General features: G+C 45.0%; 1 protein-coding gene across 1 annotated transcript in view; it reads left to right on the top strand.

Annotated features, from left to right (window-relative positions):
* The window catches only part of Akap6 (A-kinase anchoring protein 6), a 451,429-nt gene that overhangs the window by 127,424 nt on the left and 306,369 nt on the right, over nt 1-17,636 (top strand). Inside the window, exons 3-4 of the mRNA XM_008850328.3 lie at nt 11,837-12,088; nt 16,273-17,332. Coding sequence (XP_008848550.1) covers nt 11,837-12,088; nt 16,273-17,332 — 1,312 coding nt within the window. The remainder of the gene's footprint in view (nt 1-11,836; nt 12,089-16,272; nt 17,333-17,636) is intronic.

Raw genomic sequence — 17,636 nt, forward strand, 5'->3', positions numbered from 1 at the left:
TTTGCTGTGCTGCCCAAGCTGTCCTCCCATTCTTTTTTTTTAAAATGTTTTTTTATTTTTATTTTATGTGTATGAGTGTATTGCCTGTACATAGGTAAGTGCACCTGTGTTGTGCAATGTCCAAGGAGCTCAGAAGAGGTTGTCGGATCCCCTGGAGCTGGAGTTACAGACAGTTGTTAGCTGCCACGTGAGTGCTGGGATTCGAACTTGGATCTTCTGCAAGAACAACCAGTGTTCTTAACCGCTGAGCCATCTCTCCAGCCCCTGTCCCCCCATTATTTATCCTTCTTCCTAGGCCTCTTGAATATTGGGATTACAGGAGGGAGGGAGCTAATGCTTCCAGGTGGAACTCAGATATTGAAGCTCTATTCAGAACACTGAATGTAGATGGGTCTGACTAGTTTCTCAGAGCAATGTCCAATAGCAATGATCAGTTTCCTTCTAAACTTGTTGTTCAATGTTTCTGTTCCTCAAATAAGTTACAACTTGGAATTCAGGATTTAAAGTGATAGTTCAGTTAACGGATTCTCTGGAGCTTTTCGATAAAATATGTAAACAACTATTTTTCAAGTCATGAAAAGCAGTACAACTCACATTTGCCTGTGGTCGATATGACCTATCATTACTTCTAACTAGCACTTCTGTAATGGAGGTCAGGAGACCGTGAAACAAGAAAGAGGGAAATGTCCTCTTCGGCACCTTGATCTTCCTCTATTTACCATTTCCCAATGTTCCTAAACTGAGCACCTTTCATCGAATGAGGGCCAACTCAATGTCTGTTACACTTGTTGACCAAGAGCTGGTTAGTATGGTATGCCTCAGAGAGGAAACTAAACTAGCGCTTCCTTTTTAGGGCTTTCCCTTTCATTTGTGAAATATCATACATTCTTCAGCTGAATAAAACCCTGTAAACACCCCTTGAATATTGCTCATGTGCGCCACAGCGTTGTACCGGCCGGCCTTGCAGACATGGAAGACAAGTAGAACCTGTTTCCTGCCTCTAGGAGGACAGTCTGGCAGGAATTGCATGAGTTAGAGCTAATTATAACAGCAAAATCATTTCCAGAAGTGATCTCATTTCAGTCATCATGACCCCAGAATCTTACCAGTACAAAGGATAATCACTACGTATAAATTTCTTCAAACTATGAAGAGGGCTGGGCATGGTGGCGCACACCTTTAATCACAGCGGGTGGCAGAGGCAGGTGAATCTCTGTGAGATCCAGGCCAGCCTGGTCTACATAATGAACTCCAGGCCAGCTGGGGCTACATGTCTCAAAAAACAAAAGCAAAAAACCGGAAACAAAACAAGACAACCTTGGAGAGAAGAGCTTGTTCATCTAGGTGCTTTTACCAGCTACTGCTTAGGGCCATTGCAAAGGTTCTCAATGTGACAGAGAAGAAAGCAGGGCCACTGGAAAGTGCGTTTTCTAGAAAAAGGGGCATGGTTTAGTTTCTGCTTTTGTAAAGACTACTTTGTTGTTTTGGTTTTGAGACAGGGTCTCATGCAACCCTGGCTAGCCTAAAGTTCACTAACGTAGCTGAGGCTGTCCTTGAACATCTGATTCTCCCGCCTCTTTGTCTTCTAAGTGATGGGATTACGGGCTTGTAGCACCAGAGGAGCCCCCTTTTATAGAGCAGTTTTTGGTCCATGGATTCCCTGCCCCCACACAGGCATACTTTTCCTCATTATCTACTACTATGCCATACCAGATTGGTACGTCTGTTAGCACTCATAAACCTACACTGACATATGGTTATTAACAAAGTCTTCCCTCTGCCGTGTACATTGTGTGGATTTTGACACATGTATGACACCATATATCCATCTCCCCTAGATTTGGTTCTGTAATAACTACCCTGACAAAAAGCAGCAGACAGGACAAAAGACTTTATTTGGTTTATAATTCTAAGTTACAGTCCATCATTTCCAGGAAATCAGGACAGGAACTCACATCCACATTAAAAAGCAAAGAAAGAATAAACGCATGGGTCCTTGTTTGTTTGCTTGCTGGCTCTCTACTCTCTTACACTGTTGAGGACCCCTGCCTAGGAAATGGTGCTGCCCACAATGGGTTGGACCTTCCCGTATCAATCAACAATCAAGACAATCCCCTGCGGACATGCCACAGACCAGCTTGATCTAGATCATTCCTCATTAAGATGCTTTTCCCAGGGACTGGAGAATGACTCAGTGCTTAAGAGCACTTGCCGTTCTTGCAGAGGACCAGGTTCAGTTTCCAGCACCCACATGGAGGCTAACAACTGTCTGTAACTCCAGTTCTGGGGAATCTGGAGCCCTCTTCTGACCTCCGTGGGCATTGCATTCACAGGTGCACTTACACACATGCAGGCTCTCTACTTAGGTGAGTCGAGGTGGTGTCAGGCTAACAATTAAACCTAACTAGCACACCGTCTTTAGGGTTTACAGACCAGTGTCCCTGCCCTAAAAGTCCCCCATGTTCTGACAGTTCCACCCTGCTTCCTCCCTCTGGCTACCGCTTACCTGACCCTATAGTTTAGTTTCCTCCTATTATACAGTTGGAATCAGATATATGTAACCTTCTCAGATTAGCTTCTTCCACTAGGTAAGAAGCGTCTGTTTCCTCTATGTCCCCGTGGGGTAATAGCTCGTTCGATTGTAGCATTATGTAGTATTCTGTGGTCTAAGTGCCTCACAATACATTTATCTGCATAGTCGTCACCAATCCAGTGGGAAAGGACTTTCTGTTCATGGTATTGACTGCTTCTTTGTCGAAGGTCAATTGACTATCATTTATGTGAGCCTATTTCTATTTGCGTAGATGTACAGGATTCTGTTCCATTCATCTGTCTATTCTTTTGCCAATATAACACTGGGCCAATCACTGCAGCCTGGGTACTAGGTCTTGAAGTGGCCAATTGGTGTCCCATCAAAGTTAGAGGAGTTCTTCAGTTAGTATTAAGTTTTTTTATCTAATTTTGGGTTGGCTGTTATAGGTTTTTATCTCTCCATATAAACTTCACAATTTGTCTGTCAATAGCTACAAAATAACCTGCCAGACTGATGGCATTGAAGGTATGAGTCAAGTTGGGAAGAACCGACATCTTGACAGTATTAAGTCTTGCTATATATGAACATGAACTATTGCCTAATCTATTTAAAATTTATTTCTCTTTTATAGTTTTCTTTTATAGATCTTATAAATATTTTGCTGTATATATGTTTTATTTATTTATTTATTTTTATTTTATGCGTATGAGTGTTCTCCCTGCATATATATATATATGTACACCTGTGTCATGAAATGCCTGTGGAGGCCAGAAGAGGGTGTTGGATCCCATGGAACTGGTGTTAGGAATGGATGTTAGATACCACATGGGTGCTGAGATCCAAACCCTGGTCCTCTGCAATAGCAGACAGTACTCTTAACCACTGAGCCATCTCTCTGTGTTTTGCTAGAGTTATATTTGATTTTGGGGGTTGAGTGCTAGTGTAAATGCTATTCTATTTTTTATTTCAAATCCCATTTGTTCACTGCTGGTCTAACTTAATGATGACCCTCCTTTGCTGTCATTGTTTATTAATTCCAGGAGTTTGTCACTGCTGTTGTTAATCACGTAACATCTACGTAGATGGTTATCTGTAAATAACAGAGTTTTGTTTCTCCCTTCTCAATCTGTATGCCTTTTCTCTCTTATTATTTTATTGTGAAGAAGGAATTATTCTTGCCTGTTCTTAACCTTGGTAGGAAAGCTAATTTCTTACTGTTAAGTCTGATGTTGACTGTGAGGTTTTTTGGGTATTCTTTTTGAAGTAGAAGAACTTCTTTTCTTATTCTTTACTGAGAAGTAGTTTACTTTAGAGGGTATAAAAATACCTTGTCAGGTGAATGTTCAATAGTTAACTAATAATAATAGTTTAAAAGTTAACATTCAATACTCAACCGAAAATGATACAATAGTCTCCAAAAGCAAATGTTTATTTAGTTATTTTTATTTTATGTATATAAGTGTTATGCCTGCATGTATGTAATGTAATTACCCATGTCATGTAATGCCCATGGGGGCCAGTGGGCATCAGATCCCCTGGAACTGGAGTTATGGATGGTTGTTAGCCACCATGTGGGTGCTGGGAACTGAACCCAGGTCCTCTGCAAGAGCAGCCAGTGCTCTTAACCACTGAGCCATCTCTCCAGCCCCATCTTCTCAGCTTTTTCTAATGAGCGCGCGCGCGCGCGTGCTGAAAATTGTTGAGAAGAAAGGTAAAAGCTGTGGGTATTACCCAATGAGTGGGAGGTGACACTGACTCCAATTGCCCACCCATGTAGAATACTGGCATCATTTGCCACTTGAGGCAAGCAGTAGCCATTTCTGTAAGAAACCTAGACTTAAAACTACGGTATCAATCTCTTCTTTTTGAACGCTTGCGCGTGCGCACACACACACACACACACACACACACACACACACAGTGGCCGTATGAGTAAAGATGCCATTAAATCATCTATGTCTGTGATTACTCGTGAAGAAGCCGGACCAACACATGCACGAAAGCCCATCCCGTATTACTCTCTCTGGCTTGTTGACTTTAGAACATGAAAACCTTCCATTCTAGGTGGACTGAAATACTCTGATGAGCGTCTTAGACCATTAAAACTCCAGCAGGAAAAAAAGAGAAGAGGAAGAGCTTTTGTTCAAAGTGGGCTTCAGTTTACTCTTCTTTCAGGAAAACCGTCTGAATGGGCTGAAGTCACACAGTGCAGGTCTAGAGGAGAGTTACTTTTAGGGGAAGAGAAACGATATGTGGGGGTGGAGAAGGGCAAAATGCTGGCTGGCTCCTGTCCCGTGCAGGGGCAGGTTGTGGCACAGTGCGCATCTGCTTTGCTTTCTCTTTGCAGTTGAGGCAGAGGGAAGGGGAAGGACTGTGTTTGGAGGACTTGAGTACCCACTGTTACTCGAGTACTTAGAAATTTGTGGGAGGCCTCGATACACAGAAATCAGGCAGTTTAGGGCATCTGACAGGAGGTTGGTCTAGGTATACCTGTCATATCCCAGGGAAACTTCACAATGCTTTGAGAGTGGTTGAGAGGGGGTTTGGTGGCCTCGCAATGAGGCAACAGGAAGAGCCCCATCTTGGGACAGCTAGGAGGAGCTGAGGAGTCACTCTCAGGGCTTCCACAATACACAAGTAGAGCAATCACAGAGGGTGCCATTATTTCTATCCTAACCTGGTCAAAACTGGGCATTCCAATGGAACACACTTCAGGAACCTGTGTCTATCTAGAAGCAATAAATACAACTAAAATTTGTAAATAATCCATTTTCCGAGTAAAGAAAAGAAAAGGTGCCTTGTTAGGTAAACATCACACCAAATTTTAAGAACAATAAACAAAAGACACTGTCATAATCATCTAGAGAATATTTGTAAATAATCTTGGGTCGCACTGCTGTCCGTGCAGGTGCCTCAGTAACAGCAGGCGATCCTGGCGCAAGGGCAGGAGCCGCAGCTGCAGCTGTGAGACCGCACCACCCAGAAGGGCGAGACGTGAGCGGTGGGCATCACAAGGCGTTCAGTGCTCCTGAGTCCCAGGGACTGCCGGACTACGGGTTTAACAAGCCAGGGGGAGTGCTGGTTGCCCCCGTTAGCACAGCAGTTTGGAAAACTCCTTATGTATTCATGGGTTTGAAGAGACGTCATCAACCCCTTGAATTCACTTTGAGAGAGACCCTGGATTATGCTCTTTTTCTTCATTACTTTACAGAAAACAGTGCAGGAGCTGTTTAGAGATTACTAGATGAAATCTGTGCTGATGTTCACAGTGCCGTGGGCTTAAGAGTTGTGCGTTTTTTTTGTTTTTTGTTTTTGTTTTTAACTAAGAACTAAAGGAAATAATACATAAGACAAAACAAAGTTTTATTTTCATTTTAGTATGATCATTTTTAAACTAATCATATAGCAGAGTTGATGTCCTTGGGTACAGTTCTACAGTTTTTAACGTGTCCTTAATGATTACAGGTTGAAATGGGGACAATTTGAGTGTCCTTTTAAAAAAGTTGTTGTTTAAAGGATATTTTCCAGCTTTCCTCAGTCTGCTGTTTCCAGAGACATTTGTTAATCCAGTCATCTAAGTGAATTTTCTGGACAACAACTTTTCTTAGAGGAAAGGATATAAATGAATGAAATCCACGTAGACTCATGGGGGATTTAAAATAGATAAAGCAATTAATATCAATTGGTAACATTGAAAAATAACCCTGAACAGTTTTATTTACTAGTATCAATTTCCATTGTCAGTCTGTTAGGATCCATAGCACCTCAGTTACCAACTAACTGGCTCCACTATTTGGAGAGAACCATGGGACAGAGTCCCTTAGTTAGGAAGAGCGTTCATAGACAGAAATACACAAATCCTCTGGGAACGAAGCTACCTTCATTGATAAAATCATCGAGACTTAGATGAAATAATATCCCGCTGTTTCATAATATCATAGGAAGTTACATGGAGTGGCTTTCGTCTGTTCACAACACATGTGGTAATAGGGCAGATAACAGCTCCGGGCGAACGTCTAAGGGAGACCGTCTGTCTGGACCCCTTGGTGGTCTCTCTCCTGTTCCGTCTTCCTTTTGCCTTCACATACCCAAGGCCCTTCAACTCTCTGTTTCTAGACATGACTTAACAGGTGGGTAGGAGTGGCCTTAAAGGCAGGGTCCGAATCTGAGGTCTGAGATGGAGTGGGCTGGTAGATTTCCCATGGTCCCATCATTTCAGGTGTGGAATGTTTGGGAATCAGGAGAGGAATCTAAAAGTCGGGTACCAAAGGTCTGGCTGAGGTAACATTGGAGAAAGGGGTTAAGTAGGAGTTGGGTGTGCGCAGGAGCAATGGGCTCATCTCAAACTATGACTTTGCAAAGAGGCTTTCCAAGTTTAGCCGGCCCTGTTGAAGAACATTGGGTAGGCTTAGCGATTGCTTTCACGATGGGATGGGTTCCGTGGCTCGCACCGATCTGACCCTCCCTAGACTCAGTTGTCTGCCCACCAGCACTTCTCTCTATCAAAACAGGAAATGACTTGAAATGAAGCAATGTTAGTTCTATTATTATATTTCACTATAGCTGCGCTCTCTGCTTAATCAGCCCTGCTCTGCCAAGGGTTTGAAAAATTCCACTTGTGGCATGAAATACTGTCTATTAATACTCTAAGCAGCAGATAAAAATATTTTGTTTATATGCTTTTAAGATGGATGATGAATGGACGGATGGATAGATTTTGAAAATATTATCATGAGTGTGTTGTTTCTTTTTATAGTCCTTAAAAATGGATTCTCATCTAAAATTACTATTTAGTTTCCACAGAGTAGTAAATGTGCTATTCACTGAGAGACTCAGTCACATGAGCAGAGACCCTGCCTGGGTCAGTGGACCAGTTAGGTTGGCCCAGCACCTGGCCCCAGACTTCCAGGTCACCTTGTTAATGAAATACTTACAGGGCCTCACAAGGTCAGATCTCTGGTAGCCTTTTAATCCAAATAGTGCCTGCTGGGAGACAGCAGTTCAGCAAATCGCTTTTAGAAGTCTCTAATATCTGCTTATCTGATTGCATTAAAATAAACAGATTGCCTCAAATCTTCAGAGGCTCAATATTGAATACATAAACTAATTATTCTGTAGGTAAAATATTTGTTTAGTATTTATGTAGGATGACAAGGAAAACCAGATTTTTCTATCGTTACAAAGTATACAATTCAGAATTACTTGGTTATTTTGTTTCTCTAACAAAATCTTCCCTCAAATGTTCAGAACAAAATTCACGTTTGGGCAAGTGCAGTGCACACACCCATCTGGGGTGGGGTGCACAGTGACACACGCACACACACACACACGCACACACACACACGCACGCATACACAGAACTTGTATCCTACAGTCTGTGTGTCCGTGTGGTTTTGGTTAAGCCAAGTAACTGGTAGGAGATAGGAAGGCATAATTTATAGATGCCAGGAGGTGGCATCACACTGTGTTTGGTTTTAGAATTTTAAAAAGGCTTCATGTGCACATTGCCAAAATATTCAAAAGAGGGAGGTGAGCACTTGTGGGGAGGGTGGTCCCCCCACCCCAAGGTTCATCAGCTTCTGTGGGAACCTGGCGAACTTGCTCTTCCTTTCCTAGCTGTGTAGGAGTGTGGTTGACCAGCCCAGTGTTGCTTTAGTGTCCCTCGTGGGTTGTTTCCCCTGGAGAGTTGCCTGGGAATCTTGACCCATGGCCTGGCTCTGACCACTCCATCCTTTATGAAGGAGCCAAATCATGTGTCAAGGGAACGGGAGGCATGGGTGTTGGCAGGTGGTGCCAAGCCTAGATATAACCTTTGTGCTGGGGTGGGAGGTGGGGCATGTGAGAAATGCCTTTCAGTCTATTCCTAGCAGGTGTCACAAAGATTTCCCAAGCTGTTACGGAGTAAGTCTATAGGCTCTTTTTCCTACTCAAGGCTATTTGCAAATAACCAAACACAGGAAATAGCCAGGAAATGCTGTTCACCCACAACAGAATGGAAATGGTTCCTCTTCTTGGGGTAGGTGTGAGGTTTGGGTTTTTCTAGGTGGGGTTAGGAGGAGGTGTGACATGCATGTTGTCAGCTCTCCAAACGGTCCAGGAGTCAGGGTACCATCTCTTTTCTGCCCTAATTTGGGTACGGTGAGATTTGTCACAGTGCTGGTGTGTTTTGAGTGCACTGTCTCAGAAACGTAGATGGACAAGTTTGTGTATTTCCACAAAGTCAGAAATCACCAAATAATAAGACATTAATAAAATCCATCAGTTTCATTGCCAACAGTTTGCCACGTAGTCTTGGTTTTCTTTGGGGGCTGTTCTAGTTTGTTTCTCTGGAGTGTTTGTTCAAAACACGCTGACCGATACCAACCTGGGGAGGAAAGGGTTTATTTGTCTTACGTCTCCCAGGTCACAGTTCATCAGGGAGCCCAAGGTAGGAACTCAGGGCAGGAACCTGGAGGCAGGAGCTGGAGCACAGGCCATGGAGGAACTCTGCTTACTGGCTTGCTCCCCTGGCCCCTGCTCAGCCTGCTTTCTTATACAACACAGGCCCACCTGCCCAGGGGTGGCACCACCCACAGTGGGCTGGGCCCTCCCGCATCACAGTCAAGAAGATGCCCTTCAGACACCGCCACAGGGCAGTGGAGGAAATTCTCCAAGTGAGGCCTCTCCACCCAGGTGTGTCAGGCTGACACTAAAGCACGCAGCACACTGGCCGTTGGCAAACACAGTTCTTTTATTCTGATCTTAATTACAAATATTCACGCCTAGATCACATGTTTTACATGACATAGTAATTATATCTATATGGAGGTTTCAGAATGGCTACAAAATGGTTTAAAATGTCCACAGCAGACTTCAAACGGTTCAGAAGTCTTCCTGGAGGCAGAGGAAGAGCATCAATGCAGATACAAAGACATCAGTGTCCAGGCAGGGGCGGGGGACGTTAGGTAATGCCACAGAGGCAGGCCAGATTGCAGGATCGAGCCCAGGGAGATTGAGTCTAGCAGTGAAGGTGTCATACAGGACCGTGGGGGTCCTAGAGGAGAGGTGAGATGGACAGACAGGTGGATGGACAGAGGCAATTTATGCAGGTCCTCAGCAGTAGGGATTGGACTAAACGGAAGCACAGGTCCTGGGGAGCTCTCTACCTGTTGGTCCTTCATCTACACACTGAGTGGTCAGATGACAAGTTGGTGGTGGCCATAACCACTGCAGTGGCAGATGCCCTTCTCTTTAGGAGGGTCTAGGAGAGGGTGTTGCATTTTTCCTTGGTCTTGTATGTGTGATAAGTTCTTGGGCCTGATTTTTCTGATACGAGTTTAATCCATCCATGTGCTCACACGGTCCCAATCTACTTTGGTAAGTTTATAGGTGGTATCTTCTTGCTTTTAGGAACCAGTCTGTGCTTCATGATTGATGCTGGGCAGGTGGTGCTGTTTATGTGGGGAAAAGAAGTGCAGAGTCATGCTGCCTGTTTTCTCTCTGTAAAATGGAGCCGTCACCCAGGGCAGGGCACAATCAGAAAAACCCGTTTTGTACACTGTGGCGTAGCTTAGAGCAGGGCACAGCCTGATCCTAACATGACGGATGTGCTTTTTATCATTTTAATGATATCATAATGAGCTCAAAGTCATCTGGCGTGTCAGCAAGGGGCCTGACCCCATATAGCTGGTCTGGAGTTCCCCTAGCAGGGGGTAACTGGGTGTAGGCAGCTGGAAGCAGTACTTATTGGCATCTGTTTAACTTATTGCATCTCTAAGCAACCAGACTTGATAGGACCATGGGCTATCAGTAATTTTGTGGTTTAGGCTGACGATGAAGCCTTTTTCTTGTCTAGGTATTTTAAAGTATTCTCTGTAGGCACAAAGAGACAGAGGTTAATGAAGGAAAATCAAGGGTGTGAGAGTTTGAGAATATTGGCAAGAGAGTGACTGGTATGGTGGTGATGATGCCGTGTGGGGAGGTGCCTGAGAGGAAGCGGGAGAGTGCCTGGGAGAGCCAGGGGGCACTGCAGTGGGCCTAAACAAGTTGGAGAAAGAGGAGCTGGTGGTACAGGAGACCTCCTGATACCACTTCACAGATGGAGTGATGCCCGGCCTGGAACAGAGCTACGGCGGACAGATGTGTCAGCAGAACAGATGTGGTAGCCTAGAAGTTACAGAGTAAAGGAATTTGAGGCTCTCAGAGTGAATATCATTGTCACCTAAGACAGTGGTATGGGTTGTATGAAGTCAGGGCAATGTGAACCAGATGCATTTGTTCAATGTAATGTTGCACAGTTAAGGTTTTAGTTTTAAACAAATAACTGAAATACATGAAATCAGAAGGTTATGTTTCTGGCATAGAAAGACTATTTTGACACTGATATCAGGGCTCAGAATTCAAATGCTTATCTTAAAAATTTATCTTTAACAAAAATCGTAGGTAAAAGCCCCAGTTTTTAAAACCACAGATGCACAACTAAAAATGAGTTGAACAGACAGAGCCCTTGTGATCAACACATCTAATATTGTGATTCGCAGTAGACTCTTAAATGGTCCTGTTAAATACTACATTGATGCCCCTTATTTCATGCATTTGTCCTCTGACACATTGGTCACTGAGAGCTTGTGAAATCAAGTGTCATGTCAGACACCGAATCTCCCCACCTAGTCCTGTGCGCGAAGGCGGTTGACACTTTGATTTACTAATGTCTTTAAGATTTTGGGTTCCATTTTCATCTTTGGGATGTTTTTGGCTCTGCATCTCAAAAGCTCTTCTGTTTACGGTGTGTAGTTGGGAATCCAGACGTTCGTTGTGAATTTAAGGATTAAATTGTGTCCTCTTTCCGAGTGGCCGTTGCCCCTTACACTGAAAGCCTCAGGGCTCGTTCCGAATGGCTGGGGATTCTTGTGGAGCACATTCTAGCTTCTCTTCCTGCGGGATGTCTGACTGACACTTCTATTCTGAACTATTGTGTGCTCGGGATAGCTTACCTGTCAGGTTAAAAAAGCTGTTGGTTCCCATCGCTAGAACCCCAAAGAGCTAAAAAAATAAAACGAAACAAAGAATTCAACCTCTCATCTTGGCTGCACTTTCAATTTGGATACCTGAAAGAAAGTGAGACTTTGTGGTTTAGAACAGAGATTGACCTTCCCGTACCTACGTGTGCAAGGCTGGTACATATGCAGCTACGCCAACAAAAGCCAGGTGTCTAACACAAGCTCCTTTGGCCCTGGTAGCTGGTGCATGTGAGTGACCTTTTCTAACTCCTTCCCCGGGATGAGGTAAAGTTGCCCCTCACAGATTTGCTTTTCTTTCCTGCAGGACATTTGTGAAGATATTTCTGACCACGTTGAACAAATTCATGCTCTCCTTGAAACGGAGTTCTCCCTGAAGCTGCTGTCCTACTCGGTCAACGTCATTGTGGACATCCACGCGGTGCAGCTCCTCTGGCACCAGCTCCGGGTGTCTGTGCTGGTTCTCCGGGAACGCATCTTGCAAGGCCTGCAGGACGCCAATGGCAACTACACCAGGCAGACTGACATTCTGCAAGCTTTCTCCGAAGAGACAAAGGAGGTGAGTGGGCTCTGAAGGCAAGTGTGCGTTCTCAAGTGTTTCCATTTGAAAATATTTCCGGTTTAGAGATGTGAGAATGAGCTTTTAAATAGGTAAGTGAACAGGTGCTGAGCTGGGCCTTGGATCTAGGTGTCGTGACTGTAAGTTAGGGCACTTCTGATGTGAAGGGGGCTTTGACGTACCAAGTAGTTTACATAGATGCCATTCATAGATAATGTTAATACTTCCTGACTTCCTGTCCCCTCTTCAGTTATTTAAAACATATTTGTTGAGGACTTGCTGTGTACAGACATTTGGTGCTAAAATATGATCAAAACATCATTCCTACTTTTGAGGAGCTTTGGCCCTAGTAGGGAATCGAGGTTAATAAACTAAGGCCAAAGTGTGATAAGCCTTCAAGGTGCAGTTGGAGACCAGAGAAAGAGACATCAAATCGAAAGACTTTCCAGAATGAGTCTAACCTGAGCCCTGAAGGGGAGGTGGGACTAGACAGGTGAATAGGAGCAGAAAATGATCTAGGCAGGGTAATGGCAGGAGCAGGACCAGGGGTAAGACAGGGGCCCAAGAAAAAAGCTGGGGGCAATTGGAAGTAGGGCTTGGCAAGGAGCTAACAGAAAAGCAGATTATAAAGATAAGCTTCTGAAGCCATAGCAAGAGAATTGGACCTTATTTTGAGGACAGGATAAGCGTTTCCTAACAGGAATGTTAGGATTAACTGCCTGCCTTGGAAAAATTACTCTGGATGTAGCAAATCAAATGAGAATTGTTGGAACATTATATAATCAATTAACTTTATTTTTCTTGTGCACGATATGAGTACTTTGAATCATTCATTCATTCATTCATTCATTCATTTTATTTATTTATTTATTTATTTATTTATTTATTTATTTATTATTCATTTCTTGGTCTTTTTTGAGACAGGATCTCCCTGTAGTCCCAGCTGCCCTGGAACTTACTATGGAGACCAGGCTGGCCTCTAATTCACAGAGATCTGCCTGCCTCTGCCTCCTGAGTGCTGGGATTAAAACATACACCACCACATAGCCTGACTCATTCCTTGTTTTTTGTTTTCTTTTGTTTTTTTTTTTTACTTTTTATTGTTTTTATTTTATGTGTATGAGTGTTTTGCCTGCATGTATGTTAAATGCATCTGTGTCACACAATGCCCCTGGAGGCCAGAAGAAGGCATTGGATTCCCTGGAACTGGAGTCATGGATGGTTGTCAGCCCCTTATACACATGCAGGCAATATGCTCACACACATAAAAAGTAACAAATTAAAGATTGTGAATCTCATTATTGTTCCCTTAAAATTGCACAAGCTGTGACTTTTATTTGTATGGCTCACTCCTGGATGTTCTGGCTTCTGATTTTGATATTTAAGAAGCCTGTTCTGGGTTTGAAGCACAAAAACCACACATTTCCACTTAGAACATTTTTTTTTTTTTTGAGATTGGGGTTAATCTTGATCTGTCTGTGCAGATACTTCAGTGTTAGAAGCAGTTCATCTTGGTGATAACCTTCTTCTTCAATGTACTTTAGTACTAAAATGAGTAATACAATGAGTAACAAGAGTAGCAGACTGAACATCGCTGTAGCACTTATCCATGTTCCACACTTTCATCTTATGTACTTTTAGCATCTCAACATCTCTGTGACTAGGCTTATTATTTTGTTTTTAAAATTGTATTTTTATTTTATTCTCTCTGTCTCTCTGTCTCTGTCTCTCTGTCTCTGTCTCTGTCTCTCTCTCTGCATGCATGTGTGCCATGACATATATGTGGTAGTCAGAGGTCAACTTTCAGAAGTCAGTTCTCTCCTACCATGTGGGTTCTGGGGATCAAATTCAGGTTGTCAGGCTTGGCACTGAGCCATTTCACTGACCCTCTTTTTTTTTTTTTTAAATGAAAGAAATGAGACTTAACAACATCAGACTACTGGCCTGTCATCACACAGCTAGTTAGTGCTAGAGCCAGACCATGACTTTATTAATCATGGTGTCAAGCAAAAGTACATAATCAGAGGAAGAAATTACACAAAGGTGGAGAGAGACAGTCCAACATATCCCTGCCTGTTCATTCCACGGCTGCGCCTTTGAGCCTCACTCTGTGCAGGCAACACATTTTCTGTGTGGTTCATAAGCTCATGGTGCTTACGTGCAGAAGGAGGAATAAATTAGTCAAATATTCACAATAGCGATTATTTACATGGAGATGAATGCTTAAAGAGAAATTAGCAGAGATTTAAGATTCTTACTCTGAATATTTCTGACTGAGGTTGTGTAAAAACTTTGGCTAATCTCTAAGGGACAAGGAAGAGTAAGATAGTAGAGACGATGTTGATAGGAAGCTTTCAAGATAGGAAACAGGAGTATGGCGTTCTGAGGAGGGAGGGGACCTGGTATGATCAGAAACTGAAAGGAAGACATTATGGTTGGGTACCCGGGGTGGGGGATGAAGGAGGGGAGAGGGTTACGTGAGAGAGGCCTATTCCTGCCTGCCTTCAGGGGGTTTGGAGTTTGGGAGATGGGGTAAGAGGTGGGGAAGGAATCTCATACGTGGTACTGGGATTTTAAGTAGGATTTTTTTTTCAATCGAACAGCCCAAGGAAGCTACTAAGAATTTTACGCAGAGAAATAACAGCACTGATTTGCAATTTTTAAAGGTTCCTGTGCTGTCAGCATAGAGCACAAATCTGAGGAACAGACATGTCAGTTTAAAAGATTATACCAGGTCAGAACTTGGCTTTGGGTCCAACAAGACTCAGTCCCAGGCCCAGGTTGGTCCTTAGTTGAGAGAGGCCACGTGTTTATTTCCTTCCTTCCACTCTGGCTGCTCTAATGCAAAACATAACAGTGCAGATCCCAGAAGAAAGTCGTTAGGGTTAAATGAAGTAATAATAGGAGCCAACCATTCCCACTTAGGGAAACTGAGGCCGAGGAAAAGGTAGAGGGGCCATTGTCGTTATTATGATTGTCTGGATGTCGTGGAGAGTGTTGGGAGTAAGAGATAAAGGCAAGGGCACATTTAACAAGTGAGTAATCAAACTCCCTGTAAGTTCTGGGGGGACCAGATCTTGGGATAACATGGTTGAAGGGACACAGGATCTGACAGCTAGAACAGAGGTCACTTTCACCTCCTTTTCTAAAGGCCTAGATCAGGCTGTCCTTCAGCTTGGTAAACACAGTAGGATCCAGGGCCCTGTTACCCTACATCATCAATCAGAAATCCCCCCGTGTGTCCTATAATGCCAGAAACTACATTGGCAATTGGACAGAGCCATAATAACACAAGGGACGTGTAAAAAGTGAAATGATGCTGTTACTTAGAATGGAAGAATTTCAAATCCAATCAGCCTACTTGGAATTCTGGATAGGGAGGGAGGAGGCCAGTTAGTAACTAACGTAGACTGATAGTAGCAGAGAGATGGGCAGATACAATGCGAGGGAGGAGATGCAGCTGAGATACCAGGTCTGGACATTCAGAGTTTTCTCAAGAAGCTTTGAAAGGTGGGACCCTGCGTCAAAAAAAAAGTTACTGAGTGTCTACTGGGACTTAGCCATGGTGGTAGGTGTTTGGGTGAGAGCAGAAATCAAAAGCGACATTCAGAAATTCCCGGAGACTTTACTCACATCTCGCTTTTCCTCACGGAAATGGGTGTTACTTGTTTACTTCAGAGAAGCTTGTGAAGCCAGAGCTGTGGTGTGGGCCTGTAATCTTGGCTATTCCGGAGGCTAAGGCCCAGGGCCTGCACGTTCAGGCCTGACGGGTTCACAGAGGGAGTTCAAGGCCAGCAGGATAGCGCAGACGATAGCATGGTAATAGAACACTTTCCTAGGACATGCAGGGCCCTGGGTTCAATCCTCAGAGCCACAAACAGGAAACAAAGCCTGAAATGCTTATGAAATGCTAGTGCGCTGTTTTAAAATTGAAAAGATAACTATTTTTGCATTGATCTTGACCATTTCTAGGGCTCTATGCCCTGTTAAAGACACATTTTTGAATATTTAAGAGGAGGATCCTGCATCTAAGGCAGTGTGACATTGGCTAATGTGCCTTTCTATAGCTCGGACTGAGAAACAGAAGCTGACCGTTGGACTGGCCTGTGCCTAGATTTCACTTGAACTGTAGTTAAGTGTTATAAATATTGCATTTATTGGAACCTTACTATTGTCTGTTTCAGGGCCGGCTTGACTCTCTAACAGAAGTGGATGACTCAGGGCAGTTGACTATCAAGTGTTCTCAAAATTACTTGTCTCTGGATTGTGGCATCACTGCATTTGAACTGTCAGACTACAGTCCCAGTGAGGATCTGCTTGGTGACCTGGGTGACGCAACCTCCAGCCAGGGCAAAACTAAACCTTTTGACTCTTGGAGCTACAGTGAGATGGAAGAAGAGTTTCCTGAGCTGATCCGAAGTGTTGGGTTGCTGACTGTGGCTGCTGACCCTGTCCCTTCGGGCCGTGAAGCTCTCAAGGAGGACTCCTCTCAAATGTCTCTGTCAGAAGAGGGCAAAGGTGGAGGTCAGCAGGACGATGCTTCCGCAGCTGAGGGGCAACCAGGCTCAGCACCCGGGACACGCTCCTCGGGAGACGTTCTGGCCGATGCTCGGTCCTCTTCGGAGACTGAAAAGCAAGACTCTAATTCTTGCCCACAGCTTGGTGCAAAGAACCACCGGCCTCTTCCTTGTGAAAATACAACTCCCAAGAGGTCCATCAGAGAGTGCTTTCACTATAATGAGGACTCTCCCACGCAGCCCACACTGCCGAAAAGAGGGCTTTTCCTGAAGGAAGCGGCTTGTAAGAACGGGCGGACGGGCAGCAGAGGCGAGAAGCAGACGGTTGATCTGAACCCCGAGCTGAGCAGAAGCACCCCGGCCCTGGCGGACGCCCCGGACAGAGCCAGGCTCTGCCTGGCCCTGCAGCCCCCCTCCTCCGGCCCCGCGGCTGCCAGCCGGTCCTACGAGTGCTTGCACGAGGTCGGGGTTGGCGGTCCCGAAAACGCAGTCAAGAGCCACAGCGAAGAAGCCTCGCGCAGCCTGGGAAGGCTCACCGACTGCCGTGAAGGGAAACCTCGCCTGAAAAGGCCGCGGGTGGGTTCCGAAGAGCCCGGGCCCTGCCGGACGCCGAACCGAGGACCGGGTTCTGGAAAGCGAGCTGAAAGCGCCGGGAGCTCGGTGCGGCCGGTGCCTGCGACGACAGGACCCGGGACGGACTCGGCACCCGCATCCTCAGCACCCGCATCCCCAGCACCCGCATCCCCAGCACCCGCATCCTCAGCACCCCCCGCATCCTGCACCCGCATCCTCAGCATCCGCATCCTCACCACCCGCATCCTCAGCATCCGCATCCTCAGCACCCGCATCCTCAGCATCTGCATCCTCAGCATCCGCATCCCCAGCACCCGCATCCTCAGCATCCGCATCCTCAGCACCCTCATCTTCAGCATCCGCATCCCCAGCGGGGCGGCGCGGCCAGACCGGCCAGGATGGGCAGGGGCCAGCGCGGCCAGACCCCTCCTGTTCACCATCCTTCACTGACGACGGCA

The sequence above is a fragment of the Nannospalax galili genome, unplaced genomic scaffold, assembly GCF_000622305.1.
Source record: "Nannospalax galili isolate Female #2095 unplaced genomic scaffold, S.galili_v1.0 scaffold725, whole genome shotgun sequence".
NCBI lineage: Eukaryota > Metazoa > Chordata > Mammalia > Rodentia > Spalacidae > Nannospalax > Nannospalax galili.